The sequence below is a fragment of the Monodon monoceros genome, unplaced genomic scaffold (assembly GCF_005190385.1).
Source record: "Monodon monoceros isolate NGI ecotype Baffin Bay Population unplaced genomic scaffold, NGI_Narwhal_1 Super_Scaffold_3, whole genome shotgun sequence".
NCBI lineage: Eukaryota > Metazoa > Chordata > Mammalia > Artiodactyla > Monodontidae > Monodon > Monodon monoceros.
In genome coordinates, this window is record NW_021703780.1 from 100,972,256 (window position 1) to 100,987,979 (window position 15,724).

The window sequence follows — 15,724 nt, forward strand, 5'->3', positions numbered from 1 at the left end:
GGCCAAAGGGGAAGAGGGTTGGCCATTCTTTTGGGGGAGAAAAGACACCCCAAGTGCTCCCTGCGCTTGGTGAAGGTCCCCCTCCATCAGGCTGGCTTCCAGGAGAGGCAGCGGTGGGTGGCTGGCAGCCAGAGCTGGCTCTGCACTGGGTTTCAGAGCTGCTTACCCACGGACGGGGGGGTGAAAGCCACAAAGGCCACTGTCGGGTGAGACGCCAGTGAGAGAGACGGATGGTCTGTTTTCATTTTATAGAGACTTTCTGAAACCTCGACTTTCACCCCTCAACTCTCTCCAACCCGCTTTTCTCCCAACCGAGCTGCTTTCCGGAGTCTCCGTGGACAGCCGGCGACAGGACCTAGGGGGAGGCCATTGACCGCCTGGGGAGGGTCCCCTCACCTCAGGGTCGCTGCCCCGACAGAGCCGGCTTCAGGCCCCCGTGGGGCTGAAGTGGGCCGGGCTGTCCAGGCAGAAGGCAGCCGTCGGAGTGAGCCGGCCCGCAGCTGGGTGACAGCCGGCCCGGGGCTGGGGACAGAGGGCAGCCCGAGGCTCCCGCCCCGCCTGCTCTCCGGAGCCCGCTGTGAACTCTCCGGGGCTCCACGGGGGGTTTGCAGCCTCCCTGGACCACCGTCCACACATGCCTCAGATCCTGGCCTCCTCTGCCCAAACCCCCTCAGTGCCCCCGGCCTGCAGCGAGCCCGGCCAGCCCCTCCCCGGCCTCTCACTGAGCTCCCTCGCTCCCCTCTGAGCCGCCCGCCGGCTGGGGTGCGGCCCACCTGCCTTCCTTGGGCGGTGCCAGCCCTTGGACGCGGGGTGTGGGCCCAACACGGGCCCTGGCCTTGGGGCTCAGGGTGACCCGTCCTTTCAGGCCCAGAGAAGGCCTCCAAGCCTAGGCTCCCTCCCACGGTCTGTCAGATGGTGGTGGCCTGGGGGGGTCTGCCCCCGTGATACAGTTGGCCCGCCAGGGGACAGAGCAGCTGAGGGCGGCTGAGGGCGGCTGAGGGCGGGCCCTGGGTCTGGGCTTGGGTTTAGGACCCAGCCGGGGCCTGGCACCCAGGATCTGAGTAGGGCGGGGGAGTCTCCACGCCTTTGGCCCAGAGCTGTGGACGCACCAGGCTCATTCAGTGAAATCTGCGTGCCAAGAGAAAAATAAAAAGGGAGAAAGTCTCCCACAGTCCCATCGTTAATGTTTTCACCTGGTTTCTTCTTCCTTTTCTCTGCAAAGCTTCTTTTTGCGTGGTTGGGAGGACGTGGCGTGTACAACTTGGTGTTCTGACTCTTTTCAAAGATGACTTTGAACGTCAGCTGCGGCTGCCTTCACCTGCTCTCACCCACGTCGCCCACGCGGGGAAACTGGGGCTCTTCCAGGGGACACTACCACCAGATGCAGGGTGTCCTCCTCACCCCGAGTCCTCCTCCAGGGAAGGGCTCTGCAGGGCACTCCTGGGAGTGCCGGGGAAACCAGACTGGGTGGCTGGGGATGTGTGTGGGGACAACACATTTTACAGGAAAAGAAAACCAATTTCATTTTAAACCTCAGAGGGAACATGCAGCCCAAATGCCCGTTGTCCAAAGGCCTATTTATGGGAACATGACAGTACCCACAACCAGGACTCCTTGCGGACCCTCCCTTTGGCACCAAGATGAGTTTACACTTGCCCTCCTCACTGGGTTTCCAGAAGCCTCTCAGTGGAGCAGCGCCCATGAGAAGCACCCACTTCCATCTGGGGACTCCAGGGTCTGCTGGGCCAGGCGTCCAGATCCTCTGAGCCTCCGCGTACCCTTCAGGGAAGTGGGGCGAGGGCTGCAGCAGGAGGAAGAGGCAGCGCATCAAGGGCCTGGACCAACGGAGGCCAGATACGGGGCCCTACCTGATTCTATCGTGGCTGTGCTGTGTGGAGCTGAGTGTGGCCGACCACAGGAGCTGGTGGCCTCGGCCCGCAGCCTGTGGGCGCACACACGGCAGGCCATCAGGGTGGCTTTGTGCACTGGCCTGATCCTCACAGCCCCTCGCAACTGGACGACTACCCCCATTTCACCAGAGGGAAATGGAGGCTCTGAACGCAGTGAGCTGCGGAACATGGGAGGCCTGTGGGGAGGCGGCCTGGCCCGCAGGGTCCTCAGCTGAGCGACCACATCCAGGGACCACTGTCCACCACCCAGACAGTGGCTGTTGCTTAAACTCCTCTTTCTTAAAAATAAACCACAGGGACTTCCCTGGTGGCACAGTGGTTAAGAATCCTACCAATGCAGGGGACACGGGTTTGAGCCCTGGTCCAGGAAGATCCCACACGCTGCGGAGCAACTAAGCCTGTGCGCCACAACTACTGAGCCCGCACGCTTAGAGCCCGTGCTCCACAACAAGAGAAGCCACTGTGGTGAGATGCCTCCGCACCGCAACGAAGAGTAGCCCCCGCTCACTGCAACTAGAGAAAAGCCCGGGCATAGCAACGAAGACCCAACACAGCCAAATATAAATAAATAAATAAACAAACCACAGACAGCTTCCCCTGATCTTGTTTGCACGGCTGTCCACCCCGACCCGCTGCAGCCGAGAGCTGGAGACGGGACCAGGTGCGAAGCCTGAGAGGAGTCATAGAGGCCCAGCTCCAACTCCCATCTCCTCCACAGCTCGCCTGGGCTGCGGCCACCTCCCGCGAGGGCCGGCCCTCGTGCTCCCGATGCCGCGAGGTGCAGGGCAAGGGCGTCTGCCCAAAGCACTGCTTCGCCGCATGCTGGACCAAGCGGGCATGAGGCCAGGCGGTGGTGGGCAGGGCTCCAGCCACGCTGCTAAGCTTGTCTACGGGTCTCGTTCCCAAGGCTCAGTCTCCCTCCCTAAGACATGCGACGGGGACACAAGCGAACACCTGGTCCCGAGCCCTGGACGCCTGGCCAGCGCCGGCCCGGGGGCGCTGCAGTCTCGTGGTGTCTCTGAGCTGGACCTGTGGAGACAGGACGAGGCTCTCCTTGTGGGTGTCGGGACCCAGGCTAGGGCCGGTGCAGGGCCAGCAGGACCCCGAGCAGCCCAGACCAGAGAGCTGCCCGTCTGCTGTGCAGAGCTGCGCGTGTCCTCAGGGACACCGTGAGAACGGGGTGGTGACACCCGGTGGGGACACTGAGAGCTGAGGCTGTGCTCCGCCCCGTAGGGAAGCTCAGGACCACGCTGGCTCCCGACTCGGTGACCCAGGCCCGGCCTTCATGCCCTCCGCAGCCCCCGCTTGCGGCCCTTCCCACTGCTCCTGCTGTGCTTCCCAAACACGCCCACACGCTCAGGCCTGGAGCGCGGCCTCCTCCTCGCGCTTGGCCTGAGGAGGTTCACGGATGGGGCAGGATTCTGACTGACTGTCCCCTCCTCCGGGAAGCCTTCCTGGGCTTCCGACACACACGACACAGACCTCACAGTCACTTGTGCACTGCAGCAGACTTCTGCCGTCCCGCTTCCCCTCCAGCCTTCCTTAAACCATTCTCCAGGGGGTCGTTTAAAATCGCGAATCAAATGAAGTCAGCCTCTTACTCGAGACCTGCCTCTGGCGGACCCCCAGGCCCCGCTCCCCGAGCGGCCCCTGCCGCGTCTGCACGCCACCCCCTGCCCCCGCTTAGCTCGCTCACACCCTTCGGGGCGCTGGCGCACAGTGCAGGCACTCCGGGTTGCTCAGAGGCACCGGCCGAGGGCCACCTGACGCCAGTGGTGCGGTGCTGGGACAGGGGCAGGTCTGTCCGGAGGAGCCGTCCCTGCCCAGCAACATCCTCCCACCACCCTCGAGAACCAGCAGTGCTGCCCGGTGGGTCCCCAACTCGTCTCGTAGGGCTTCCAGCCCCCGGGGCTTACAGACGGAGAGAACCCTTTTGAAGGAGCAGTTGTGTGAACGTGGGGCCTTCCAACCTTGAGGCCGCCCAGGACTTTCTGGGAAGGCTCCCTGGGCGTCAGGATGGGGCCGTCCCTCTAGCCCATCTGGTTTCGAGGGTCAGGACCCTTGTCTCAGAAGCCAGCAGTGACGGCTCCATAAGACACTGCTCCCTTATTACGGCTCAGCTTGGACTCCTGAACCCGAGGCCCAAGTGTCCTTCCAGAAATTCAAGTAGGAGTCACAAGGCACTATGGCCAAACCTAGCCCAAAGGCAGGTTTCGTTTAGTTCAGACAGTTTAAGTTTTCAATCAGGAAATTTTCCATAAAAATTGAACCAGATGAAGTCTGATTCCTGGGCCTGCGTCCCATCGCATGGGAGCAGCAAGGCCCGAGCAGTGGTCCCTGTTTACCACGCTGCCCCCACTCCCTACCGCCTGCCACCGGCCTCTGACACCCCGGCTTGGCCCTGTGGGCCTTGCCTCCGAGGTGAGAGGCCCCAGTGCACCTGGGCCTGCGGGCGGGGCAGGGAAGGACACCCAGAGGGCTCCTCAGTCGCCGTTCTGGCCGGCTGTCCTGCAGAGCCAGCGGGAGGCCCGTACGCCGCACTGAACGCCGCCCCGTCCACGGTCTGCGGGCCCCCAGACGCCCCCTGCTCCGGGGGCCGATAAGTGCGCGGCCCCAAAACCCCGGGCTCCCGACCCGGCTCGTCCCCAACCTGGGCCGAAAGTCCCGCCGCTGCGCCACCTGGCGCTGGACGTCCGGTTTACTGAAGATTCTTTCACAATTAGCACTCCCAAAAGGTTAAAAGTAATCCTTTAGGGGAGGGATGGCAGGAAAAGACCGAGTAGTGTCGGTGGAGGGCGGGGAGGGCGGGAGTGGGAGTGGGTGGGATGAAGGAATCTGACCATTTACATTTAATAAAAATCTTAAGAGCCACAAACAGGGAACAGACCTATTAAAAGGCAACACTGACCTACGGCAGGAATGTGAACTCGAGTTGCCCGAAGCAGCGTCACCACGGCCCCCTGCCCCACCCCAGAACCCAGGGCCCCAAACACGCCTCCTCCCACGTTCCTGCTCTGGGACACCCAACTCTGAGTCTGCCTCGGGCTAGAGCAAGGGGAGCAGGGCAAGGTCGGCATGATGCCGTCCACCCCGGGAGAGGACACGGACGCTGCCCTCCGTCCCTCTGTGTGGACCAGCAGGGCCCCGAGGCCTGGTGGGCGGGCGCCCGGGGTGGGCCTCTCCCCCCAGGCAGCTTGGCTCTCACCCCCCAGTGCCCAGAGGGTCCCACATGTGCAGGCTGGGGCCCTGGGGACTGAGGTCTGGACGCGGGCCTGCACGTGTTCCCTGGGGCCCAGTTTGGCTGAAGTGACGAGCAGGAGTGGCCAAGGGACAGTGGGGAGGACAGGATGGGAGCCTGAAGCCCGGTGTTGTGGCTGGACTCCCACGGGTACCCCTGCCTGCCCGGGGTCCCTCATCCGTGACGGGGCTCCCGCCTTGGTAGAGGCCTCAGGGCACAGTCCCACAGCCCGGGCCGCAGGAAGCGGGCCTCTGCTGACCGCCGCCCTCCCTCGCGAGGGGCAGAGGGGGTCTCACGAGGCAACTGCTGGGCCAGGGTCTCAGGAGAGGACCCTGCTTCCCAGCCGGGTAGGCACCACCCCACACGGAGAGTCCGCCGGAGAAGCCGTGCTCCGAGGCCCCAGGCCCACCAGATGCAGCCCGCCCGCAGCTTCCCACCCCCCTAGTCCCGCAGCTCCAAGCAGCACAGCCACGTGCAGGTCCGCTAACGGAAGCACCCCTCGGGCCCATCCTCGCCTGCCCCAGGGCTCTGCAGGCCCCCCCTCCGTCCCCCGCCCCGTCCTCAGGGCCTCCGCGTCTCCCTCTCTGCGGGCCCCCCGCCCCCCGCGGCCAGGCCCTACTCAGCTGTCCCTCTTCCTGGGATCCCCCGGCTGCCCACGGCCCTCTCCTCGTGCTCAGCTCACGGTCCACACCTCCTACACGGGTTCGCTCTGCCCCTCCCCCGACCACGGCCACCACACCTGGCCAGCGGGACCTCAGGAAGCTGGGCTGCGAGGAGTGACAGGGGTGGAGCTGAGGACACCTGGGTGCTCTGTCCCAGCAGCAGACGCGCACTTCGACCCCGCCGCACTTCGACCCCGCCGTAGACAAGTCCCACCTCAAACCCAGCAGGAGGCAGGAAAGGAGGTGGCAACGCACGTCCTGGGCAACCCTCTGGCTCCGGGGCCGCGTGCCAGCCCTGGTGGTCTCCCTCACCTACCGTGCCCCTCAGAACCGCCTGTTTGAGCAGCACTGTCCCGTCCATGCACAGGTCACGGGGTGGTGCAGTGGGCGGTTGGACCAGATGCCGGGTCCACACCAGGCTCCTCCAGGACACACACTGGCTTTCCAGCCACAGGTGGCGGGACCAGAAGCCATGATGCCATGCAGGCTGAGCCCGCAATGCTGGCATGGGCGGGCCTAGACCCTGAGCCGAAGGCCAGTGTTTGGGTGCCGTCTCCACCTTCCCGGCACAGCTCCCGTGAGCAGAAAAAAATGACCACACTCACCAGGGATGTGGACCTTGAACTTGCCACTCTGGCCGAAGGCGCTGGCAATGACCCCCAGCTCCCCAGTGGACAGGTGCACCTTGAGCCCCACGAAGAGCTGGATGTTGGTCTCCTTCTTGAACAGGGAGCGGCCGATCACACTGTAGTCGTCCATCACCTGTGCCCACACCCAGCCCCGGAGAGAGCGTTAGTGCCTGGGAAAGGCTGGGCTGCCACACTGCCCAGGTGGTCCGCCTGTGTCACGGGTGATGCCCGGGCCCTCTTGCCACTCCCCGCCACCACAGACACCTGCTGGGCCTGGGCCGCACCAGGCCGGCTGTGGGCACTTGGTTGGCTGGACGCGCTCAGCTCGTCCACGTGGCACTTTCCCACCTGACAGATGGGAGGAGGAGGCACTGCCCGTCCACGGCCACAGAGCCCACAGGCAGAGGTGATGAGAGTCCGCAGCTGCCCGCCTCTGCATGGCTGCCCGCCCACCTGTCCCCAAGCTGGCAGCGCTCCTCAGGAAAGCCTTCACGGCACTGCAGGCTGAGGGGATGGCGCCCACCCTCTCTCCAGCATCCCCCGCACCGAGGAGGCTCTAAGAACCCGGCCTCTGCCGTCCTGCCCGCCACACGCACGTGTGTCCCAGCCTAGGGCCCCCCTCCCTGGCCTGGCCCACGTCCATCCCGCAGACCGCGGCCCCACCTCTGCAGTGCCCCCACGGCTCTCCCTGCTGGAGCCCCGTTTCCCTTGGCTCGCGGCTGTCCATGTGGAGGCCCAGGCTGAGTGGAGGCACATGTGTGTGTGAGCAAGTTGGCCTGGGGCAGCCCTGGCTTCGCCCCGAGCTGTGTTCCTCTGGAACCTTCTCCCAAGGGCTTGAGCTTGGGGCAGGCGATGTGTGAGTCCCGCCAGCCCTGGCCTCCGGCGGCTCAGGCCTCCCTGGACCTGCCAGGCTCCTCTCCAGGGCCTGTGCCAGGAAGGTGCCAGGCCTCTGTGCAGAGAGAAGGGAAGGGGGCGTGTGTGCACACGCATGTGTAAAGACCAGCTCTACCAGGCCTCAGAATGCCGGGTCCCACTAGGGGGCCATGGGAGAGACTGGGGAGGCTTCCTCCTGCCCTCCCGGCCCCGTGCGCCGGCCTAGGGCAGCTGCATGGAGTCCGACCAGGCAGCAGCTCGGGCAGCCGCGTGGAGGCCGGACGTACTGCCAGTGGTGGGACCTGCTCCTGGGGGCCCCCGGGGGCCAGGCTCAGAAACATCCTGCTTCTGCCCAAGATGCCACGATCTGGCCAAGGGCCAAATGGATGGATTGTTTTGAAAAGCAGAAACTGTCCCATTTACCCTGAAAACCTTTTGGAAAAACATATCCTATCCTGTTTGATTCATAGTGCTAGATGAAAGGTACGTGCATTCCTCCTCTCCCCAGTGATGGATGAACCAGATACAGGCAATGATAAGAATCATCATTCCCACTTGCACAGCCCTTTGTAATTCAGTCTCGTCCCCACACGAGACCTCCTCCTTGTCCTCCAGACTCACAGGGCTCCCCTCGTGGCCGGACCCGGCTCGGCCCTCCGCACCGCACCGTCTGTGGGCGTCCCCGCTGCCGCTGCTGGGCATCCAGCAAGGCTGCAGGGTGAACTGAACGGAGGCAGCTCCTCCGACCTCAGCACAGGGGAGTCGAGGCGAGCAGACGTCACCAGCCCCAAATGGTGAAGGGTGGCCCCATCGCTTTCGCAGGACTCCCATCTGTACCCCCCACCAGGACGGCCTGCACGTGGAACTCTGTCCCAGCCTCGTCAGGAGCCCAGCCTGGTCCAGCAGGTGCCAGGACTTTGGCTGAACCGACCCAATGGTTCTGAACCAGCCATTCCACGTTCCCCACAGCCAGAGGCTGGTCCCGAGGTCAGCCTGGCCGCTGAGACTGCCTGTCGCTGGGAGGAGAGCCCTCGGAGACCCCCGACCCCCAGCCCCTTGGAGACCCCAGCCTGTGCGGACTGAGGCACCAGTGGGTCACACTGAGCCCTCGCAGAGCCCTTGTCTGCAAGGGATTTCCACAGCCACTTTGCAGAGGTCAGAGCTGAGCTCAGGGATGAGATCTGAGCGGGTCGCGAATGCCAGAGCCAGGGGCACAGTGGAAACTCAAACCCCAGCCGGCCAGGCCTTCGCAATATCCCCGTAGGAGCGTTCCGGACTGGCGGGAGTGGCAGGTGCACATTTCTGCACCCCCAGAACACACCCCTCCAGTAGTTACAGGGGGTGGGGCCGTGAGAGGGGCTCAGCGAACGGCTGCTGCGGGAGCCCTCATTTCATGACGCTGGTCAGAGGGGAGGCCTTTGCAGTGCTGCAGGAAGACCAGAGGCGGCATCTGTCCTGGGCTGCGGGAAATGGTGAAGCTCAGCCCCTCCGTCTCTGGAACGTGCGTGCCCCTGAGGGTTGAGCTCCTCTCCAGATGACGCTTCCAGCCGAGGCAGGGACCTCAGAGATCAGACACACCAGCACATCCAACAAGGGAAGACCTTCTGAGACTAGCCGGAGGCTTTTCCTTCTGAACCCACCGCCGTGACGAGGAGCCAAAGGCAACACGCGTGGAACCTGCGGGCGGCAGCTCCCCGGGAGCGACGCTGAGCCGCCACACAGTTACAGCCATAGCTCCCAGGGAAACATGCACCGTCTGCGTGAGCTATCCGCTTCGTCTCTTGGCCTTTGGTGGTTGGAGGCCGAGCTCCCCAAGAGCAGTCACTGCCGCTCACAGAGCCCGGGCCCTCACCTCCACACCAGGCGAGTCCCCTCTGTCCCCGGCCTCTGAGCGGGGACTTGGCTGGCGGCGCACGTAATTATGTCATTACACGTGTGTGTCTCTCTCAGGGCCGGCTGCCGTGATGAGGCTTGGGAATTGCCCAAGTTCTGGAGCGACTATTCTAATTCAGATTGGAGAAGTGGCAGCAAGGAGACAGGGGCGGCTGGCTGTGAAGCGGAGCCCTGAGCAGAGAGGGCTGGCAAGGCTGGGGCCCTGATCCATCTCCTCCAACTCTGCAATCTGGGGCATGGGGCTTCTCTGAACCTCAGTTCCTTCCTCTGGAAAAGGCTGTTGCTAGGATGAAGGGTGTTGGTGCTGGCAAGAACACCTGAGACCTGGTAGCAGGACAACTGCCCAGAGGCCAGAACCTCGATGACCAGAATATGAAGCTGGGAGAATGACAGAAGCAGTACCTGCGGCGGGGGCTCCTCTAGCCCACCCAGAACCTCGAGAGCGAGTTAGCCAACCCTCGGAGGACGGGAGCCGGGGGAGACCTGTGCCGCGAATGGGCCCTTGGAGTCACCAGGAACGACAACTCCCAGGTCCCTGGACGACGATGCCCGGCCTCATCCATCCTTTTTGGCCTCAGAAACCAGTGGCCAAGACTGCATCTTTCCCGCCCCCCAGCGCAGGGCGAGGCGTGTCTGATGCCCAAGTACACTGGGGGTCAACGATCAACCCCTTGTAATCTCCTGGGGCAAACCCAGGAACGGACATTAGCCTTCAAGTTGTTTCATTTGGTCAAGCGAGTTCCAGAGGCCCAGGCGGGGAGGCCTCGGGCGGCCAGGCTCTGGGCGTCACCCGAGGGGGACTGTGCCACGCCCGCTCCCAGGCCGACCAGGCCGTCTTCCTCAAAACTGGGCCTGCCCAGCACCGAACGGGCACCCGGCCTGGCAGTGACGAGCCTGGCGGCCCACGACCCCGACGCACGGAGCCTCCCTCCCTCTTTCTGTTCCCGTCACCAGGCACCAACGCAGGCAGAGTCTCTGCCGGTGCTGACGAGGAGGTACAAAGGCACCGTCCCCAGAGGCAGCTGCGTTCTCCTGGAGAGAAAGGGAGGCTAACTCTTTGCTGGGCGCTCGCTGCATGCCAGGCTCACGCTTCACGCCAGGCCCTCACACGCGTGGTCGCGTCAGCTCCCCACCAACTCCGTTAAAGAAGCGACGGGTTCCGGGGGTGGGGGAGGGGTGTGACTGGTCCGCGGCCGGGCCGAGGCAGCAGCCCCTGCTCAGTACATCAGATCCAGAGCCAGCTTTTTCCACCGTGTCCAGCTGCCTTGACCCTGCATCTATACAGCAACAAAAAAGGCAATTTTCAAAGGGGGGCCAATAAGCATTTCGGCAGCTGAGGGAGAGTCTTGGCTATCAGACGCTGTTTAGAAGGCAGGAGAGAGGCCTGGGTTTGGGCCAGCACACGTGGGCAGCCATCGGATTTCCCCAGGGGAGGGCCCGCTCGGCCTCTGCTGCAGGAAGAAGCTCTGTTCCTTGAGCAGCCTGGGAGTGGAGTGGGGGGCAAGGGGCAGCAGAGCTGGCCGAGCGGCTGGCTGGACCGCAGCATTGCTTCCTCCAGGAGTTGGGGGGCCTAGCCTGCCGGATGGCGAGGAACCCGCGCTGACCAGAGGCAGTCGCAGGCCGGCCCGCACCTGGTGCCCCGGGCACGTCTAACAAGCCATCAGCAGTGGAGCGGGGAGAGCTGGGAGCCGGCAGGCAGTGCCGCTTCAGACTTCAAAGCCGGCCAGCGCTCCTGGTGGCGTCTGCGTGTTTACCCTTGGTTGGGCAGAGGCCACAGGCTCCTCTGGCCATGCCCTCAGGCCTTTCCTGTCCGGCGCCAGTGGATGCCAGGCCCAGGGTGGCCGGCACGCCTGGCCTGACCCCACCACGGGGGAGAGAAAGGTGCAGCCAGCTGGTAGCCCGGGCCGCCGCGCCGCGAGGGAAGTCCAAGTGAACAGCACCGAGCCCGGCGCTCTGCGCTGGTACTTCACACACAGCGGCCTCCCCTCCTTCTACCGCCCTGAGAGGTGGGGAGCACGGCCCCCATTTTTCCAGCAAGGAAACTGAGGGGAAGAGACTCACCCAACGCCTGGCCTGCAGGGGCCCATCCAGCGGGCCTGGAGCCCGTGCACACTGGGTCCCTGTGGCCTCGGCGGGAGACCTGCCATGCCCAGTCCTCTGCTCGCCCCCGCCTGGGTCCCCTGGCAGCCCCCGCCCAGCCCGCCGGCCTGCCTTGGGCCCACCATGCACGTGAGGGTGCAGTGCTGTCTTCATCCCGGTGGCCTGGAGAGGTGAGTGAGTGGGAGTTGGTGCAACACCTTTGTTTTCTAGTGATGTGGGTGGAACTACGCAAGCTGCCGTGGCCAGGGGGCAGGTGGGGCTGCTGGGCCCGGGCTGTGGCAGCAGTCGGAGGCGTGGGGCGGTGCAGGGCATTTACTATCCCAGGTATGAGACCTCATTTGCCCACCTCCATCCATGTGATTGAATGATTGATTTTTGTTTGTGTTGGGTCTTCGTTGCTGAGCTTTCTCTAGTTGTGGCGAGCGGGGGCTACTCTTTGTTGCGGTGCGCGGGCTTCTCATTGTCGTGGCTTCTCTTGTTGCGGAGCACGGGCTCTAGGCACGCGGGCTTCAGTAGTTGTGGCTCGCGGGCTCAGTAGTTGCGGCACGCGGGTTCAGTAGTCGTGGCTCGCGGGCTTAGTCGCTCTGCGGCGTGTGGGATCTTCCCAGACCAGGGCTCGGACCCGTGTCCCCTGCACTGGCAGGCGGATTCTTAACCACTGCGCCACCAGGGAAGTCCCACGTCCATGTGATTTTTACAAATGAGGAAACAGGGGCCCACAGAGTGAGCAACTTAGCGGAGGGCAGCCGTGTGCACCAGCTCCAGGGTGTGCATGAGGCAACACAGGAGCCCTGGCTCCGCTGGCTGGGCCGCAGGGCTATGCCCAAGCCCACGGGGCTGAGGATCCTGCATCTGGACCTGCGAGTGGGTTAGGAAGGGCGTCTCCTCATCTCCCCCTGGGGCTGCAGAGGAAGGGGCGCAGGGCCTGAGCAGCCAGGGAGGATCCTGAGAAGGGAGGGGTGGGGTGGGAGGGGAACACCCGGGGGCCCAGGGGAGGGGCGAGGCCAGAGGGCGTGAGCGATGGAAAACCCGGCACACCCACCGTGAGGCCCTGGACACCTCCTCCTGTCACCCGGCGCCCGCACTGACTCAGGGCTGGACCAGGAGGGGTGGCCCTCCTCTGCTGCACGAGGATCAGAACCGCAGGGCCTGCTGGGAGGCTCCGGGCAGACCCCGCACGGACCTGAGCTCCCCGACACTGGGGTCTCAGCACTGCTGCCCTGAGTCAGCGGAGCCCGGTCGAGTCCCAGGACCACCCACTGCCGTGCCTGACCCCCACAAGCACGCGCCACAGGGACACAGTGAGGCCTGCGTGTTCGTCCACCCATTCACCTGTGGCCCGGTAGGCATGGGCTCCCATGCAGGGCTGCAGGCACAGATGAGGGGGTCGGGGGGCGCCCAAGGAACCACCTGCACTGACCAGGCGGGCCAGGCGAGCTCATGGGCCCCGCCTGCGTGTCAGCCTGGCTCTAACTGGTGGAGAGGACGCAGGCCACTCCCGCCTGGCTCCCTGTCTGGAGACCACAGGCGCCGGAGCCAGGTCTCCAAGGCCTTCCTGGCTGTCAGACCAGGCAGGGCGGTGGGCAGGAGGGAGGGGGAAGGCTGCTTACCCGCTCCACGATGCCGTGCTTGTGCTTCAGCTTGTACACTCGCAGCCTGGGCAGGGCGCTCTCGGCGTAGTTCTTATCTTCCAGCCCGTGCAGCAGGATGCCATGGAAGGCCAGCCGGCATGTGTTGGCGTGGATGTCCGTGTCCAGCCTGGAGCCAATCACCAGGCACAGCCGCGGGCAGGTGACGGGCTTCTCGAATTCCACGAGGGCCCACTGCTGCCGGGGGCAGCGGCCTTCGGAGGCCTGGCCCACCCTCCTGTCGGCCTCACCACCGTCCGTCTCGGCTGGCACTGAGCCCGGGCACAGGTACTGCTCCTGGAAGAGGTACTCCTGGGAGAAGTCGAAGGAGTCCAGCACGGGCTCATGGTCGAAGCCGTCGGGGGCAGGGCTGAAGAACATCACCCGGCCCATGACCGTCTCGTGGCCCACGGTGATGTGGAACTTGGCCTTGGTCTGCAGGGATCCCCGGAAATACGGGATCTTCTCCACGGACACGACGGCTGCATGCACCGTGTGCAGAGACTCGGGGGCGCACACCAGGCCACGCTCCAGCAGCTTGGGGTCGAACTGGGTGACACAGATGCCCAGCCGGTCCCCCTGCACAGCAGAGGTGACGGGTGTGTGGAACATCTGCATGGACTTCACCTTCCTCACCACCTGGTCGGGAGTAAGAGAGGGAGCGCTGAGGCCGAGCCTCAAGGCTGGGGGGCTCCAGCTGGAGAAGCCCCCGTCCCGGCGCCACCAACACTCACCGGCACCCGGTCACATGCCCCTTGCACGGAGCAGGCTCCACCCTGCAAACGCGGCGCCAGGCTCACAGGGCACCCAGGCCGGGATGCAGTCAGCGGTTACTGCAGCCCATCCAGCACCACCGGGGGTCCCCTCTCCTGCTCCACCCCCAGGCCCCATCCCACGCTTTCTTCCCCAGCCCTCTGTTTAGGTTTGCTTCCCTGCCAGCCCCACGCCTGCCAAGCCATGCCCGGCTGCCTGGAAAGCCCAGGACAAACACCCCTGCTCTGGAAAGTCTGTCCAGACCCCCGTGGGCAGGACTTGCTGTCTCTCCTCAGTGCGGCCCCAGCCCCTCCTGGCCCACACCGCCTGCTGTGCTGTCACTGCCTGCTCTGGACCTGCCCGCTGCCAGCCGGCGGGCTTCTCCAGGGCAGAGTGGCTCTTCATTGACCAGACACCCGGTCCCCTGGGGCTGCTGTGTGGCAGGCACTGTTCCGGGAGTGGGACGGAGCCAGCTACATTTTCAAAGAGCTTAGCGTCCAGAAACAGCAACAACATTACAAATATATTAACAAAATTTATATTAATATAAATAAAACGGACACATAACATTTTTGTGTACAGATACATGTAAGTAATACCACCATAATCTGTATACTGTTTATGAGACGCTCCAGAGGAAACGACACATGGTGACGCTGGAGGCGGCCCGGGGGTGGGGAGAGTCGGGCTGTTTGCCGTCAGAGGTCAGGGAGATCTCTGCGGAGCCCATGTCTGAGTCGAGACCCCATCGTAACAACCAGCTGTGCGGAGGCCAGAGAAAGTCCACTCTAAATGGGGGGACCCGCAGGTGCAAAGGCGGGGGTGGGGGGAGGCCCTGCAGTCGGGGGAGCAGGCCGGACGTCACCAGGAGCGATGGCAAAGGAGCGCCTGCCCGATCTGTTTCCAAACCATCACACCGACCAACACACCAGCACATTTCTGCACCCACGGTTGCTAAATCAGGAACAGACACAGAAAAGGCCCCAACAAACGTTCACAAAATGAACAAACGTCTACACCAAGATCCACGTCGCAGTGATAAGATCAAATCTGTGCTGGGACCTCTGGTTAGCGCAGCAGAGAAACGTGAAATCGATTTCCGAAAACCTGCCATCAAAAATCATCACACCAAAGACAGCTCTGACCTTCAGGTCGCGAGCACCCCGTCTACGAAGTCGGGTGTGCGGAACCCCCGTTTTCTCCCCATAAAGGGGGTGCTGTGCTGACATGAGCCGCAGGAGCCCAGTCCTTTCCTGGAGAGCCTGATACTTACGTGTTTGTTTAAAGACCATTAACGACCTAACCAGGAGGTCAGGGGGCAGAGAAAGTGAGAAGCACAGTGTCAAAAGCCACAGCCAAGATCAATCAAAGAGAAACATAAAACATCTCTGAAATGGTCTGTAAGGGCAACGGGAAACTAAGGTTTTCAGGAATGCACCTCAGAGTAACCGGAGAATATTATCTTACACTAAGCGTCTGCCCAGCGAGGCAGGACCCAGTCATGCCTCCTCCCCGCCGAGCCGGGAGCTGTCCCCTGGCCCTCAACCCCGGAGCCCCTCCAGGCCAGCTCCCTAACACGTCTGATGAAGTAATTCCTCGGCACCAGCCTCTACAAGGGTTCCCATCTCCTACAGCATGACTTTCAAACCTTGTGGGTGGAACTGTCGTGATGAGGAAGCCCCTTTGACCAACTGAAATCCCACAGGGGATCAGTGCCCCCACCCAGGGCATCCCCTCTGCTGCACCACCAGGACTCCTGCTGGCCTGGCTCCCCCACGAGCGCGAGCGGCCTTCCCTGGAACCTCCGGCCCCACGGCCCACTGGACAGCTCTTCTCAACGCTTAAGCCCCGGCCCGGAGGCTTGACATTTTCCCCCCGCAGACACGCCTCTGAGCTTTGCCCCTGAGGCTCCTCTCCCTGGCACTACCTCCACCTGGCAAATTCCCATCCATCCCTAAACCCCAGCTCCCAAGGCACCTCCTCCCTGCCCACTCTGGACAGAGCTGGTTGCTCTCCTTGGCTGTGAACCTGACTTTCT

General features: G+C 63.6%; 1 protein-coding gene across 14 annotated transcripts in view; it reads right to left on the minus strand.

Moving 5' to 3' along the window:
* The window catches only part of EEFSEC (eukaryotic elongation factor, selenocysteine-tRNA specific), a 215,569-nt gene that overhangs the window by 80,685 nt on the left and 119,160 nt on the right, over positions 1–15,724 (minus strand). For all 14 annotated transcript variants that reach the window (XR_003796592.1, XR_003796593.1, XR_003796595.1 and 11 more), the window contains exons 5-6: positions 12,916–13,572; positions 6,416–6,572 (exon numbers count right to left, since the gene is read on the minus strand). Coding sequence is in view for 2 of the 14 variants with exons in the window: in XM_029242025.1 (XP_029097858.1) it covers positions 6,416–6,572; positions 12,916–13,572 (814 nt within the window). In the remaining 12 variants the exon portion in view is untranslated. The remainder of the gene's footprint in view (positions 1–6,415; positions 6,573–12,915; positions 13,573–15,724) is intronic.